Source organism: Diabrotica undecimpunctata, chromosome 8 (genome assembly GCF_040954645.1).
Source record: "Diabrotica undecimpunctata isolate CICGRU chromosome 8, icDiaUnde3, whole genome shotgun sequence".
In the NCBI taxonomy this organism is placed as follows: Eukaryota; Metazoa; Arthropoda; class Insecta; order Coleoptera; family Chrysomelidae; genus Diabrotica; species Diabrotica undecimpunctata.
The window spans coordinates 113,040,641-113,058,999 of NC_092810.1; the positions used below are offsets into that span (position 1 = coordinate 113,040,641).

General features: G+C 32.8%; 2 protein-coding genes across 2 annotated transcripts; one reads left to right on the forward strand and one right to left on the reverse strand.

Moving 5' to 3' along the window:
- Positions 1-2,969: 2,969 nt before the first annotated feature.
- LOC140449055 (uncharacterized) lies at positions 2,970-3,296 on the forward strand. Its single transcript, XM_072542196.1, has one exon. The coding sequence runs from the start codon at positions 2,970-2,972 to the stop codon at positions 3,294-3,296; it is 327 nt and encodes a 108-aa protein (XP_072398297.1).
- Positions 3,297-4,780: 1,484 nt separating this feature from the next.
- On the reverse strand, positions 4,781-15,449 carry LOC140447862 (adult-specific cuticular protein ACP-20-like). The gene is made up of 3 exons (XM_072540771.1): positions 15,230-15,449; positions 6,364-6,525; positions 4,781-5,341 (listed from the first exon to the last, which is right to left on the reverse strand). Exons 1-3 carry the CDS (start codon positions 15,239-15,241, stop codon positions 5,015-5,017), a joined length of 501 nt encoding a protein of 166 aa, XP_072396872.1. The 5' UTR covers positions 15,242-15,449; the 3' UTR covers positions 4,781-5,014.
- Positions 15,450-18,359: the final 2,910 nt, after the last annotated feature.

The window sequence follows — 18,359 nt, forward strand, 5'->3', positions numbered from 1 at the left end:
TTTTCCAGCTATTGTTTTTTCATTTTCTTTTATGGCCCAGGCTGCGGTTCAAGATCTAATTCAGTATCAAATGTAAATGTGTGAGGAAGAACGGGAGTTGCTGCAGGTATCACCAGAATAGTTGAGGCACACTGCAGAGCATTATTTAAGGTCTGCTTTTCGGCAACCAAGCATACATCCACCGTTTCACCTGTAATTAATTTCAGAAGTTCGGGGGGTGCTAGGGTTTTGAAAGTTTTTATTGGTATCCAAATTTTTCCATGCTTTTTCTAGTCCCAATCTTCAAGATCCTAGTGTTTCCTGGTGACAAACTCTACTGTGTACTCTACAAGCCACGTATTGTGTTGGCGAAAGCGGTAATAAGATCAATGTATTTTTGGTTACTATCTTTGGAATCGTTTAAATCACATGCTGTCAAAGAATCATCTTTATTTTCACCATATAATCAGGCGAAAAAATGTTCGTTTGTTTATATGGTGGACTACTACTGGTGGTGTAACTACTACACCATAGAAATCATTGGTTAGTGATCAGTATACTAGTGTCTGAGGGCTCGGGAGACTAAGACCTCGGAAGCCATGAAGAAGACATCTAAGAGAATATCGAAAGCTCGGCGCAATGATAATCGAAGCGGTTTACCCCGGAAGACTGACGATAAAAAAATTTAAATGACTTCAAAAAAAACAATAAAAGAAACGTTAGAAGAATGATATTACTTTGGTGAATTATTAAGGTTAGTTGTTATTAAGGTGAACGTTGGCTATTTTGAGTAATAATAAATTTTGTTCAATATAATACAATATTCATTGCTAAATTATAATAAGCTAAAAATAGACGACAAAACATACTGTGGAAAGCTTAGGATGCAAGAAGACACAAAGCGAAACGATTAATACTAACACACCTTAAGGAAAACCCAGAGGAAGAACATATATTGAAAGATCAGCAGGAGATGACCAAAAATAAATCAGAAAATATGGCGAAAATAACCAATACCGCAAATAATACTGACACAAAGCCAAAAAACTGGGATCGTATGTAAAAGTAGCACATAGTAAAGAACAAACGACCAGTATCACTAAAACATCCCGGCAAACGAATATGGAAAACGCGTCTATGGAATGTAAAGAGGCTTTAAAGAAAACGGATGAAAACCAGATGACGAAACTAGCAAGAAAAAGTAAAAGTAGGAACCTGAAACGTTCTAACATTATTGAGACCAGGAAAAATGGAAAAGGTAGCAAGAGAAATGAAAAGATACAGAATAGACATACTAGCACTACAAGAAGTACGATGAAAAGAAGAAGGAAATATCAAAAAGAAAAACTACACAATATACTACTCGGGAGAAAACAAGCAAGGGAAAAACAGCACAGCATTCATGGTTAACAATAAGATTAGGGACAAAGTTATATAATTTAAAGCGATAAATGGACGAATATCATATATAAAAATAGACAATAAACAAGCCAGTATGACAATCATAAACATATATGCACCCACAGAAAATGCACCAGAAAATGATAAATAAAATTGAATTATATAAACAACTGGAATAATTATATGAAAGGTTAACCAGAAATGATATAGTACTAATGGTTGGTGACTTCAATGCAAAAGTAGGCAAAGAAAACCAGTATAAGGAAGTAGCAGGGAAAGAAACCACATGATGAGACAAACGATAATGGAAGAAAATTATGCCAACCTGCAGCAATAACAAACAGATACATTATAAGCACAAATTTCATGCACAGAAGAGAACATAAAGTAACATGGTTGATACCTGGCACAACACAGATGCCAATCAGATAGATCACACACTAATATCCAAACAATGGAAAGCAATAATGCACGATGTCAGATTATATAGAGGAGCAAAAGCGGACACAGACCATTTTCTAGTAATAGGAGAAATCAAAATGAAGATAATTAAAGCAGAGAGAACAAGACAAAACAAAAGAAGATGGAATCTGGAGAAGTTAAAAGTACAGGAGCTACGAGAACAATATGAGATAACCCTAAAGGAAAATCACAGAGCAGCAGAAGCAAATAACACAGAGGACATATGGAAAAATATAAAAGAATCCATTTTGAATTCAGCTGAAGAGGTGCTAGGACAGAGGGAAATAAAAAGAAGGAAAGAGTGGTTTGATGCAGAATGCGAAATCAAAATAAAACAGAAAAACCAAGCAATGGATAAATGGATATCAACATCATCGAACCGAATATAGAGAAAAAAAAGCAGCGGATAATTGTTGCAAGAACAAAAAAAAAAACTGTGGATGGAAGAATTGTTAAAGGACCTAGAAAAGAATAGTAAAGACAACGCCAAACTATTTGGATACCTGAAAGCTCAACAAAGAAAAGGCAAAACAGTAGTTAAAATTGACAATAAATCATGGGAAACACACTTCACAGAACTATATAGATGCAAAGAAATATCGGAAGAGAAAGTAGGCACAATTGAAGACATTAGATATAATGAGATAGGGATACCAACATATAATGAATATTTAAACATCATTAAAAAAAAACAGAAAAGAACACCCGGCCCAGATGAAATTCCCAATGAGCTGATTAAAAACGGAAGAGAAAAGTTATTAACAAGCATCTATAACCTAATAGTTAGAGTATGGGAAGCAGAAGAAATGCTTAAGGATTGGAAAGAAGGCAGAATTATACCAATATTTAAGAAAGAAGAAGTAACAAACAATCAAAGCAGTAACAATCCTGGCAAATGAAACACGGAAAAGAGGTCTAGAAATTAACGAAGGAAAACAAAATATCTACTCTGCTCTAGAGGAGAAGATAATAGATCGAGAGAAATCAAAATAGAAGACTACACTTTTAAAAGAGTCCAACAATTTAAATATTTGGGAGTAATAGTGAATGCCCAAAACAAGAGAAGTGAAGAAGTAACAGAACGAATACTAGCAGGCAACAAAAGATACTGGAGACATCATAGGATCATGAAGGACAAGAACTTATCCAGAAATACAAAACTGAAAATATACAGAGTTGCAATCAGACTAGTAGTTACGTACGCAGCTGAGACAATGTGCCTCACGGAAAAAGATGAAGAAAAATTAAGAATTTTCGAAAGGAAAATCCTCAGACGGATTATGGGTCCGATAAGAATGGACAACGGAGAAATGAGAAGAAGAATGAACCATGGACTAAGAGATATAATAAAGGGAGAAGATATAGTTAGGTATATTAAAGCACAGAGGCTGAGATGGCTGGGACACATAGAGAGAAGGAAAAATGACCTACTGATTAAGAAGATCACCAGATAGAAACCAGCAACTGAAATACCAAGGGGAAGACCCAGAGAGAGATGGGAGGATCATGTCATGAGAGATATCAAAATTCTGGAAGTGAGAACTGGAGGGAACTAGCATATATCGAAATGAGTGAAAGAAAATTGTAACGAAAGCCAAGTCATACAACAAACTTTAACAACATACAAGTCTAATGCGGAGTGATTCACCGCAATAAGCGAATCAGAGAGCTCTAAGTAAGAGCGGCAAACATTCCATCCGGAATGAAAAGCCCTGATGATGATGATGATATTACGTTACGTTATAATATATTATGTTACTTTACTGTCCAGTGTCCGTTTTATAATTTAAAGTGTTTTTATTTTTGTTAATGTGGTACGTCTCAAGAAATAATCTACTTTTGTAGTTATCAGTCTGTGCCAAAATGTGAATTTAGTAATTTTTTTTTGCGAAGTTAGTTACTTTTTGACAGACTAGAACTGGCTGGAAATTACTATACAACCAAACACACGTACTTATAGCCAATATTAATAGTAAACAAACTAAATAGTATATAAAACAGAACTTTACGAATTACCGACAATCAATATTTATTTATTTGCACCATATAATAAATAGTTATGTTAAATTATAACAACTAAAATATATCTTTTAAATAAATACTACCCAAAATTTTATGGGTTTAGTATACACTTCCACAATTTATAATAATTCTTCTTTTTTCAATGAAAGAAGTCTGTAATAAAAGTTTATTAAAGCTGTTAATACTGTAAGCTAGGAACTTTTGTGTTGTAGGTTTCCAGCTATAAATCTGTCAAAATATGCCCGAGCGAATGGACCTTACCGGTGTTTTCATAGTGCTCATCTACTGTTCAAGTATTTTTTCCCAAGCGGCAATCATTTTTATGCTGTGTGATGCGTTGTTTTAGCCATTGTGATGTTTGGCCAATGTAGCTATTTTGACATCCTAGATACGGTATTTCATAAACAACATTCCTTTTATATAAGATTGGTACTGGGTCTTTAATTTTTGAAAATAGTTGTTTGCTGTTCATGGTATTATATTTAGCTATAGTAATATTACCAACATTTTTGAATATGGATATAACAGAATGAGTTAGACCATTAATAAAGGGGCTTTTTTTATATTTAACTGATTTATTGTTAGAATCATGGACGATCATCATAGAAATTACTGCGGTAAATCAGTTTTTTTTTAAATTTGTTTAGGATAGCTGTTGTTAAGAAAAATTTTGTATATGTCCAGATTTTTTGTAAAATGTATTAAATATAATATTGTGAACTTATAGAACTATGAGGTTGTGCATTGATACAACAAAATATTATTACCTATTATTTATTTATTACACATACATCTTACTATAACTATTCTTTAAACTAAAAATACTGGGATGAGCAACGAACCAACCAGTGAACAATGGCAGCAGAGATATGAAATGAAAAAATACATTTATAATAATTTACTATTTATCCTTCGATTAAAGATTTCAATTTAGAATAATTAATATTTTAACTGTAAAAAACTAAATAAAGTTGAGTCAAAAATTGTATACAAATATTCTAAAAATATGGCTTTTAATATTTTATTTAAATTTTGGGGCATATTTGAGGCTGTTTTTTAAAATATGCTCGGATTGCAAGCATGTTTTAAAAGACTGACGAATAAATAGTAAAATAGTAAAAAATGTGAAATACGATCAGGCGAAATAAAATTAATGAAGTCCTAATCCCAAGTCTAGCCCTATTCCGTGGCCAATAACTGGAGCGTGAGCGAGGATCGGAGCATGGCTAATAACTGGAGCAGCTACTACAGTTTTTTGGACTACTTGAGGGTGAGCGGCATGTCCAACTCGACTAACTACAGCGTTGAAACCATTGTGAGGATCGGCGGTGTACTTGACAACTCGAATAGTGCCGTCTGGTTCAGCTAAAGAATATTCTCCTTTAACGGTATCCCCTACTCTCACTTCAGATTGTTGCTTGTTATCACCTGTGTGGGCATCTTGGACACCGTATTTAAATTGATAATTGGCTGGGGCCTGTAAAAAAATAGTTGGAAAATTGAGTTTTCAGTATTATAAAAGTAATATTTAAGCATAGGTACTAAAGGGTTCAAAGAAATAAAAATACCTATGTAACCTTTATAGATGTACCAAAAGCAAATGACTACGTACCGATATCGCAACTGAGGAAGCAAATAAATATTTTTAGAATTAATACAGTACTTCTTAGGGCTACTTAAATATATTGAGCGGTACGTAAAATATTAAGTAGGAAAATAAGTAACCGCTTCGTTAAAAACAAAAAAATTTTTTTTGTTCTTCTTACTTAAGATTTATCGACACAGATCCCTAGTATAATGGACGCAAAAGTAAAAGATCGATACATAGGAATAACACCAGAAAAATAGCAATAAAACATGAAATTTACACAATTCCTTGATAATGATCAAATAGGAACCAGCCAAGGAAGATAGCCAACATTTTATTATGTTGGTCCCAATCTCCTTCTTAAATCCTTAATTATATCATGAAATACAAAGTCAAACTCTACAAAATAATAATAATAAAGTAATAAAAACGTGTTAGGATGTTTTGAAAGAAAAGTACTAAGGCGAATGGAAAATTACTATGGAGCAGTGAATGACAATGGAGCGTGGAGAAGACGATACAACTTCGAATTTTATAGAATATACTGGACAGACCTTATTACTGGGAAGAGGTACCTCAATGGCATGGAATTAAAATCTCTTCTCTAGCATACAACAAAGAGAAATAAAATCATGTTCAAAAATGTGTTCAAAGGGTTACACTTTGGTTTAACTCTACAGTTGCAGCGTTACTAAAGCTAATGGAAATATACTTTTGACGAAGAAGATATACTGTTAGTCAAATTTACAGTGGATAAAAACATAAATAAAGCGAACAAATAAATGCCGGAGATGTAGATTTGATATAAGTGTAGAGATAATTTATAAAATCACAATAAAGTAAAACTAAAAATTTATGACAAACGATTATCCATTTGATTAAATCTGCCTTTACTGTCCATTATTACTTACATGTAAATCGACTGATGGTTGGGCTACAGCAATTGAATGTCCAGCAACTAGAGCTCCAGATCCAAGAAGACCATGACCGCCCAAGCCCAGTCCCAGCCCTCCATCTAGTACAGAGATAGCTACTCCATGAGCAACAGCTACAAATGCGCAAACAAGTACAACCTGAAAAAAAATAGTGAAAATTTTATTCTTTTCTTATTATGTAGATCATTTTACTTTTTTGTTGTTACACTGAAGCCAGTTGGTTATTATTTTACATTGTGTATGATACAGTGTATATGTTAAGTAATTATCTCGTCATTAAGTAACTTTGGCTCTGGAAAGAATCGCTTATTAGATTCTAACGACACCGGTACCTCGGTCGAGTACCAATCCGACAAAGAAAATATTGTTTTTGTTATAATAATACTTTTCATTTCCGCCGGATTCAAATTCACGATACTTGAGTTTTTACGATCAGTAAGTCGACATTCCACTTCGCTACCAAGGGAGTTGCTTTCTTGGTCCTTATATTAGTTTTTAATTTCATTTTAGATTTAAAATTGTTTTTAGAAACATAGTCTTATGTACCCAATACTTCTTTAGGAATACACATCTTGATAATTCTTGAAACTCAGAATCAATAATAAATACGTAACTAACATTATACAATGTTGGTTATATTTGTAAACGTCACATTGATCAGTTTCTACCATTTCTATTTGACTGGAATTTCAAGTATTGTGACTTGGCAGGTTGGCAACCATTTCAAAGTTATATGCGAATGTAAGCATTATATGGAAATACTAGTTTTGCGTATCGAATTGTGAAGGAATGGTCTAGGAATTTTAAGAGTGGAAGAGAGAAAGCGAATGATAAGCCGCGGCCAGGTGCATTAAGTATTGCATCAAAAGACTGGAATGTAGAAAGTGTGGAAGGCTTGGTTAGAAAAAATCATCGAATTTTAATCAGAGCAATTTCATAAAACGTTAAAAGGTAATCGTTTTATATCGGACAAAGAAATGCAAAATGCCGTTAAATAATTCTTCGAACAACAGCCAAAAGACTTCTTTAAACATTTTATATATCGGTTGGTTAAACAAGTGTATCTGTGACAACAATACTTAACATTTGTATGTTATATATTGGAAACTAATATGAAACAAAAAAAAAACGAAAATTAGAATTGAAGCTTTAAGAGAAAAAGAACTAACGATGAGCTGCGCTCTCTGATGGTACTTATCTGCCTCTGTTAATGGCAATCAGTATAACAATTTTCATTTAATTTGACAGATACACGGAACAATTTACTAAGACATATTTATTTTCCTTGAGCCTCCACGATATAATTAAACAAATGATGAAACAGAGTATCTAGGAAATAAATTATTGAGCGACGGGAAAATAGGGGAAGAGGTAAAACAATAAATAACTACAACAAACAAAATATCCGAAAGAGGCTTTTGAGTCTATTTGGAGAAATCAGTTCTTATTGAGGACAGTAAAGACCAAAAACCTAGTTGTGGCTAAACCAGTAATGGCTTATACTTCTAAAATTAGAGCTGATAGGACAACACAGCCTTTAACCAGAAACAAGTCACCCGGAGCAATATTTAAATGTGGCGTTCAAACACTCTCTCTTTCACAAACAGCTATGGCAAGAACGCGCTTTACCGGAAGATTGGAATACTAAAATTATATGCACTATACAAAGAAAAAGGAAACGTGCTTGACTGTTCGAACTTTTAACAGCAGAGGGATTTTCCTTTTTAACACGGCGTACAAAATTTTGTTTCTGATACTTAACGAACGATTGGCACTGTAAACTGACAATATAATAGGATCATACCAAGGAGGCTTTTTAAAAAACAGATCTACCATTGATCACATATCAGCCATCAGACAAAAATATTAGACAAAACGACAGAGTACGCCATCATCGACATCATTACATCTTCGTAGATTTCAAGACAGAGTACGATACTGTTGACACAACCCAATTATATTTAGCTATAATCGAGTTTGGAATGCCAAAAGGATTGAAAGAATTGCTTGAATGGCAATGAGTACAGTTGAATGTAAAGTGTGAGTACAAAGGAATCTTTCAGAACCATTTACAACTAACAGAGTTAGTTCCTGACTACCCCAGGAAGATGCGCTATCATGCACGCTGTTCAACCTAGCGGTAAAAAAGTTATAAGAAACGAAAACAATACATCCAAAGAAATAAGAAAAAGAATATGACCGCTGATATTTTAACCAATGCCCAAATTGGAGCCAGAAATAGGTCACGAGCAAAAAAATGGGCAATGACGACCCAAGATGAAAAATTACTACGAATTTTGAAAGAAAAGTCTTAAAGACCACATATGGCCATTAACGAACATAGTTGGTGGAGAAGGCGATATAATTTCGAACTCTTTGGAATATAGACTTTTTGGTGATGTAGATAACGTGAAAATCATCAAAATAAACCGTCTCAGATGGATAGGCTACGTTATGCGGATGGATGACAGTGATCCTTCTAAAATAAACATGCTAAATTTGCCGGTCGGAAGAAAAAGAAGAGGGCGACCTACACTTGGGTATCTGAGCGAAGTGCAGAACGATTTAAGGGAGATTGAAGTAAGGGGATGGAGAAGATAGACACTCGACAGGGAAGGATCGAAGAATGTTTTAAGGCAGGTTAGGGCTCACGGAAGGCTGTGCTGCCAACTGATGATGATAACGATAATACAATAGACTAACATAAAGATTATTGGGGACAATGGAAATGAAAGTACTTTCTAGAATAACTAATACAATATTCACATACAGATTAAGAAACGAAGACAGTAAGCACATACAAGTAGTATACAAAATCAAAGAAATAATAGGTGATTCAAGAACAAAACTGAATGGAACCAATACACAAATCGAATGATGGGATATAGTATAGTAGTAAATATAGCAAATGGTAAATCACCTACTTGAAGAAAATCAGCGAGAAGACCTAGAATTCTTAATTATTTATAAAAATTCGATGTTTATGGTTCCAGCTATCCAAATGACAGATTTCGACTCCGTGAAGTAGAAATGTGAACATAAAGTATCTTAGTAGTAAACATTTGGTTTATAGAGCTAGATATCTGTTTTTAAATATGTTTTAATTTGTGTAAATGCTGCTCTGGCCTACTTGTCTTTGCATTGTTTCTATTGTGCAGAGATAAGTAAAGCTATTAACACTTGTTACTGTTTTTCACTTGGCCGACAAGTGAGAACATATAGCAATTAACAACATGGAATAGAAGTAACTGAATTGTTATGGTTAGGTTAAGTAGAAGAAATAAAGGTTAAAAACAAAAAATACAATTAGACATAAAGAAATCAATTAATTAATAAAAAAACAAAAGAAGCTAAAGAGAGATTGCTACGAGAGAAGTGTCAAAAATTGGAAGAATTTGAGAAACATTACAACTTTTTTAACATACATAAATGAATTAAGATACTGATAGGAATGAGAAAAACAGTTCAAAAACAGTTCAAACTAAGATGAATATAATTAAGAGATGAAAGTGGTGAGTTTATAACATATTTAAACCAGAAAATGCAGAGATATATAGCACAGATTTTTTAAGATAAAGACAGAACAGAAGCACCAAAAAAGTTTAAAGTTAATACTGAGCATGATATTATAATACAAGAAATAGAATATGCATTGAAACAAACTAAAAGTGGAAAATCTCCGTGGCCTAATTTAATTACCATTTAATTACTCAAAATGGTGGATATGGAATTGATTTACTTACTTTTGGATCTATTCATAGTCATACAGTGTGACCCATTTAGATTGGAAACACCTCTATAAAATTTGAAGTTGTTAACCGATTTTAACCAAATTTTTTTTTAATGTCATGTAATAAAAGGTCTATTGCGGGACAAAATATGAAATATTTAGTTAAATTTTCAGGGCATTCTACGATACTTTTTTTTCGTCGAAAATGGAGAATTTGTATTAGCGATTTTTTTATTAAAAAAATTTCTACGCTACTGGATTTAGATTGGCTTCAAATAGCTATGACAAAAATTTCATTAAGATATATTTATTAATAACAAACTTATGACAACTTAAAATTTTAAAACTCACTAAGAAAAAAACACTTTGTATTAACGTTAAAAAACACTCTGTATTAACAGAAACATGGAAACATAATTTTAGTTTAAATCCTAGTTACCTCTACCAATCTACCATCTAATTTGATACATTTGTCGTAGCGTTTATGAATATTTCTAATTACATTTCTTAGTTGTTGGGGAGTAATTTCTGCACATGCCTGTCGAATTCTTGCACGAAGTTCGTTTACGTCTCTTGCACGGGTTTGGTTAATTTCTTTGTTTGATAACTCCCCTAGAGAAAGAAGTCTAAAATTGTGAGATCTGGGTGGCCAATCTATCAACGGACTACCCCGGCCTATCCAACGGTTCGGATAATTTTCATTTAGCCATTGCTTCACGGTTCTGGCGTAATGAACAGAACAATCATCTAACTGGATATAAAATGTAATCGTTCATTAATTGGGAGCTCATGAATAGCATCCCACAAGTCGGTGTTTAAAAATTCTAAAAAGTTCTGTGAGTTCAAGTTTTCTTCAAAAAAGAAAGGACCAATAACTCGTTCAATATACCACACCAGACATTGATTTTTTGAGAATACTGGCTTTTACAGTTTATTACCCAATGGGGATTATCTGCTGTCCCATAGCGACAATTTTGTGATGATACTACTCCATTTGTAGTGAAAGTGGCTTCGTCGGTAAACAACACGTTTTTTTAGAAAATTATATTGTTTAAATATTAACCTTGAGCCCATAAACAATATTCTAAACGTTTTGCTTCATCGCCTTCTTGTAATGTGTGTAAGAATTTTGGTTTGAAAGGTTTAATATTATTTACCTTAAGACATCGCCGAATACTCTCTCGAGGCACATTCAAATATAAACTGGCATTCCTTAAACTGGCATTAGGGATATTTCTGAAATGATCTAAAATGATTTGATCATTCCCTATTCTTCTTTGTAACGGGTTATTTTTTAAAATTAGTTTTGGTACTGCACCATATTCATTAAATATTCTATTTATTTTGTTTACCGTACCGCATCTAATATTAGGACGATCCACATGTCTATCATTAAATATTGTAAAAACTTCCCTGACACTTCTATCGTTATCTCCCAAAAGACGTATAATTTCATTTTTTTCTCTCAAACTTAATCTTGCAGCCATGACAGAAAATATTATTAAAAGAATTTGAAGTAAATATTGTTGCAGATATTATGCATAAATTTATGCTAGCACCGAAATTTGTATGACACAAATAATGTCAAACAGTAATATCGTTGTCATGGCAACTGAGATTTAAGTTGTAGCATGTAAAGTTATTAATAATGTAAGTGCGTTACTTGCATTAAATTTTTATGCTATTTTAAACATTTTTTTGTCTAGTAGTGGTTTTTTTATTAAAATTATTTGAAAAATAATTAGTTTTATGGTTATCTGTTGATACAGGGTGTTCTTTTTTGACTCGTAGCTTAGTGAGTTTTAAAATTTTAAGTTGTCATAACTTCGTTATTAATAAATATATTTTAATGAAATTTTTGTCATAGCTATTTGAAGCCACTCTAAATCCAGTGGCGTAGAAATTTTTGTAATAAAAAAATCGCTAATATAAATTCTCCATTTTCGACGAAGAAAAAGTATCGTAGACTGCTCTGAAAATTTAACTAAATATTTCATATTTTGTCCCGCAATAGACCTTTTATTACATGACATAAAAAAAAAATTTGGTTAAAATCGGTTAACAACTTCAAATTTTATAGAGGTGTTTCCAATCTAAATGGGTCACACTGTATGTAGAATAGGAAGAGTACTAAAAAAGCTTTCAATCGATATCAATCCAAAGAAGTGTAATGAACATCGCACTATAGCACTATTTTTAAACGTAATTCAAAATAGAATGCATAAGATAATAGACAAAGACGAAGAATAAGAAAATCACTAATGGTATTAAGAAAAGGTCTGGAAACTCGAGATGCACTGTTTGCAATAAGTGTTCATTCGTATAGATGCCTATATTCATACTTTGTATTCATCAGGAAATATATGCCCGTTTAATTGATTTTAAGAAGGCTTTTGGCAGAGTGCCGTATATTTGTCTTAAAGAAATTTTGTTAAACAAATACATATACAGTAGAGACATTACAATTATTTGTACCCTATACTTAAATCAAAAAGTGAAAGTGATAGTTGAAAATAAGGGCATTGAAGAGAAGTCAGTGAGGGCCTAATAGTAAACGGTGAGCCTCTCAATATCATAAGATTTGCTTAAGACACCCTATTTTTGTTAAGAACACTAGAAAAACAACAAATCAATATGCATTGCAACAATTATGAATAAAAAAATATTAGAAGAAAACTAACTTCATGGTAATTATGAAAGCACAAAACATCAGAGATAATAGAACGAGAATACCTTTTTGTGATCGCAATATCAATAAATCAAGACCAGAAAGTGAAGTTAAAAAATAAGGATTTGGCAAGAGTTTTTAAGAGTAGAGTGCTGCAAGAACTTGAGGAAAAAGATACAGTAAATGACTGGTAGGAAGCCAACAGTAAAGTTGTGGTGCTAGTGGTAGAGCAAGTACTAGGAAAAACATCTGGTAAATGAGCCAACTAGAAACAAAGAAACTTAGTGTGGTGCAATTATGAAGAGCAGTAGAAGGTCAGCAAGAAGACAGAGGCTATAAGGAGATATAACAGGTCTAAAAGAGAGGAAGATAAGGATTATTACAAGGGAGCAAAAAGGGAAGTAAAGCGCGCTGTAGCTACTCCTAAGAAAATATGGTATCCATAGCTGCATGAAGCATTGACAATACCCTAGGGGATGATAAGGTTATAAAGCATTGCTGAAGCAAGCGACCAGTCATCAAAGGAATTGACCCACTTATGGCAGATTAAGAGTGCGGATGGAAGAGTGTTAAGAACCGATATTAAAATACAGCTTACATTAGTACATTACAGTACTAGAAGTACATTACAAAGTTGCTAAATGAAGAACATCAGTGGAGGCACAGATGATGAGGGATTCCAAATGAGAATATTATACCGGGAATAACGAGGGATAAAGTTATCGAGGCGTTAATTGGGATGAAGAATGGTAAGGCAGTACGACCTGGTGGAATAACTGTTGTGGAGGTTTGGAAGGCTCTAGGGGAGGAAGGAATTTTGTGGCAAATGATGAGTTGGATATATGAAAAAGAAATGATGCCCAATGCATGGAGAGAGTGTGTGATGCTTTCATTGTATAAAAATAATCTATAGAGGGTAAGACTGTAAGAACCATAGAGGGATAAAGTTATATGTCGCACACACTAAAGAGATAACACACAAAATAAGATAACTGTAGAGCAAAAGTTAAGGAAAGAGACATCGATATAAGAAGAATGGTTTGGGCTTATGCCAGAAAAAAGGACAGCGGATGCCTTGTTTGCTTTGAGACAGTTGACGGAGAAATATGGTAAGAAAAAAAGAAAAATACATTTGGTAGTTATAGATCTTGAAGAATTCTAGTATCTACAATACAGTTGCTAGACCAGAGCTATAGAGATTATGACAGAGAAATGGGTTCCTGAGAATTACGTAAGGCTCGTAAAGGATATAAGAGCGTACACCAAAGTAAGGACTTGTGTCGGATTGACCGACAGTTTTCCAGTGACGGCTGGTTTTCATCAAGATGGCTCTTCACTACGTCCCTGCCTCTTTCATCTTGTCATAGATGCACTGAAGAAAGTAAGAAAGGGGGCTCCTTGGTCAATGCTCTTTAATGATGATATCGTGTTAGCAGAGACGAGTAAAGAAATGTTAAGGGAGAAGTTGGAGACTTGAAAATGGGCTATTGAAGAGAAAGGACTTAGGGTTAGCAGGTCCAAATCGGAGTATATGTAGTTGGAAGAAAAAGGAATGTTTAAAGACATAAAATTGCCTTAAGATAAACTAGGACGAGTGGAAGAATTAATTCCTTTGGCTCCTACATAAAGGAAAATGTAACACTTAATCGAGAAATTGCCCACAGGATACAGGCTGATTGGTTTAACTGGGCGCGAACAAGCGGAGTACGCTTTGATCAAAATGTCGGGGAATGAGTAAAAGGAAAGATATACAAGAGTGTGGTGAGACCTGCGTTGGTGTACGGCGGTGAAGTGTGGTCTGTAGAGAAGATTCAGAAAAAGAAGATGAAGGTAGCTGAACCACGAACAAAAACTGCGTGGGACGAAGAATAGAGCTGTTGGAAGTTAATGGAAGGAGAGGTAGAGGAAAACCGAGGAGAAGATGGAAGGACTGTATGGCAAAGAACTTGAAAGAGACAGGTTTAAGTAAAGAAGACTCTTTGGACAGGAATGAGTGACGACGAAGAATACAGAACAGCGACCCGTGAAATAGGAAAAGTTGATGTAGAAGAAAAAGGTGATGTTACCAACCGACTTATTCTGAAAATATTAAACGTACTACACCTTAAACAACTAGGAAAATAATGTGAAGTTATAAACTCAATAAAAATGAGGAAGATGAAACATTTAGTACACATTATGAAGAGAACTGCTTCGAGAAAATGTATTCTGATGGATATGGAATCCGAAATGGTCTGCTCGCCATAAGTATTAGATTCTTAGCATCATTAAGACATTACACAACCCTATAACTTTGAAGAAAATTAAACAGATTAAAGTACTATATATATCCTAGAAATTAAGTTTACAACAAAAAATATAAATAAACAAATATACAAACAATACAAATATATAGTAATTATTACAAATACATTTAAAAAATATCGTTTTGAATAATGTCTTACCTTAGCAATCATGTTGATTTCAGTACCTAATCACGAACTGTTATCACCTCAGTTTGCATCGAATATATATAGTACTAACCCAAATCCAAATTTAAATAAATAGCGTCACAAATATTAATTGATTAAACAATAAATAAAAAATGTATTGTAGTTGCAAGACCTGATCAAAATGAGTGCAAACGCACATGCAAAAGTGCGAAAGTGGTTGTGACCATTTTTTTTATCTAGTTTCGTCGGCAGGTTTCAAACCTGAAACATTTTTTGAAATCGGTAGAAGTGATCGATTCGGTTCTGTTACTTAATGGCAGAGGCGTAGGGATTTTTGCAGGAACATAATCTGAATAATTAAGCAATTATTGATTCAAGTTGGAATTTAAATATTTTATCATTTTATTATAAAAATATTTTTTTACAATCACTATTTGATGTTGTGAACAAGATATGTCAGATATGATTAAATAGAAAAAAGTCGCATTCTTCTCCTTGCTAGGACATTTTTATCTCGATGTTTGTTATTCCATCGTACTGCTAGTTCTGCTACTTTATTCTTCTAATTCATTCACCTGGACGAGTGTTGGTTCAGGCTGTACTAAACTTCCTTGTCAGTTCTAGAATCTCTAAAATGGTTTTATGTTTTGATCCAACAATTAATCATTTTTTATCTCCATTTCTTAGGAACTTACTTGTTTTCTAAATAGGACACAAATTTTCCGTGTCCACCTGTTATTGTATCTAGAGGTGTTGCCGGAACATTTTATTTTTAAAAACCTCCTCTACGATCTCCCTGACTTTTGATTTACGTCTTATTTCTTAACTCTCTCCATCTCTCAGTGACATTTCAACCTTATTTCGTTTCATTACTCTTTGTGTTGTTTTTAGTTTTTTAGACTTCATGATAATGGACAAGTTCTTTAATCCATAAATGTACTCTGACAGTATACAGGCATACTCTCCTCTTTAACTTTATAGGAATAGAGCTGGTTTTCAAGATTTATGCTAATTTACCGAGACCAAGCCCACATTAAGTGTGTTCTTTCTGTTATTTCGAAGCGTCTTTTCTATAATGTGATTTAATATTGTTATATTTGTCTATTCTTGTTCAATTTTTACCAACCTATTTGACAGATATTGTAATTATAGTAAATATATATATATATATATATATATATATATATATATATATATATATATATATATATATACAAGAAATACTGGATATTAGTGACTGTCGATATAAACAAACAACACAGTTTATTAGGGTTGCAGTCAGAAAATTGGCCGGGATGTTAATGAAACACTCTTTTGACTTTTTTTGTCTAGCTTTCGGAATGGTTTTATAATATTACAATTGCACAATTGTAATATTTTATAAATATTTACATATTTTTCTTATTACAGTGTCTTGAAAAAGGAATAAAACCATTCCGAAAGCTAGACAAAAAGTCAAAAGAGTGTTTCATTAACATCCCGGCCAATTTTCTGACTGCAACCCTAATAAACTGTGTTTTTTGTATATATATATATATATATATATATATATATATATATATATATATATATATATATATATATATACGATTTAAACCAGCTTGCTTTAATAAAATGTCGATATTAAGAAAGATAGAGGGTGTTAAAATGAAAATTTCTATTTCCGTTCTTCTATTTAGAAAAACGAAAACTGGTACGATTATTTATCCACTAGAGTTGAATCGATTACTAAACCATCGACCACTAGAGTACCGGTCATAGGCGTCCGTTTTGGAAAGGTCAATGATTATTTTAACGCATAACTTTTTTGTTTTTAACTTTTAAGCATTTTTAATACTGGATTATTAGATTTTTAGGTATTCTAGTACTAAAAGGTACTCGTATTTTAAGTCAGTAGGATACACCATTTTCGTGAAAAATCGATTTAAAAATTTTTCGTTTTTTCATCATGAAAGTTAAATTAATATTTTTTGCATTAGTTGGCTTTGAAATGTCAACAGAAGTATAACCTACGTTTTTCATTGTTCAATTGTTGTCAGTTTATTTTCTCTTTTAGTTTTTACTGTGGGGCATTCAAACACAACAATTTCAATTCAACAAAAATGGTTTTCACTAATGAGCAATACGCTGATATGCATTTAGTTTATTGCAAACTGAGATGTAACGTTCGAGCAGTAACGTAGATATGCTGAAAAATTTCCCAATTTAAGTTCAGTATTCTCAACAAATTATGAAACAGGGCGACATTATAATGTAACAGCAGCGCATGAAGATGATTTTAATGAAAGTTGAGGAAAATTTAGAAATTAGCGTTCGAAGACTATCTGCCATGTATCCCACAATTTCAAAATTTTCGACAGGAAATATCTTACGTAACGATAATTTATATCCTTTTAATTTAACAAAAAAACAAGCACTGCTACAAGCAGATTTTCCTGCTCGTGAAGAAGTCGCTATATGTTTACAACATCAGAAAAATCAAAATTAATATTTTTTCAGATACATTTTGTTTTACGACGAAGCTAAATTCACAAAATTGGAATTTTTAATGTACATAATGCACATTATTATTCTTACGTTCGTGACAATCCCCACGTTGTTCAAGAATTTAGCATCAGCATAGGTTTAGCATAAATAAAAGTCTGGATAGGAGTAGTTCACGACTATCTACTTGAACCCGTGGAATTCCCTGCTTAATTAAATGGTGCTGATTATTTACATTTCCTGCAAAATATACACTCATGGACAAAAATACCGAATATTTTGGAATTTTCAAATTTTTGTTTTTTCAAAATAAATTCTGGTCAAGCAAGTCATTTTTTGTAAAATAGAGTTTATTTTAACAATGTTTAATGAAAAATTTTAAGTTTTTATGCGGAGAAAATTTTGAAAAAAATAAATGTTTAATATTAGGTAAATAAGGTTATTTTGCTTTAAACTTAATTGATAATTTAAATTGCTTAAACAACTGGTTTAAACTGAAAGAAGTGCATGATCAGTAACGTGTATTCCCCCTCTAGCTCTTATTACTGCTTACATCTTTCTCAGCATGCTTGCAAGTAAATTTTGGACATATCCTTGGGAAATTGCATTCCACTAATCCTGTGCAGCAAGCCAAAGCTGCTCTATCGTATTTGGAACG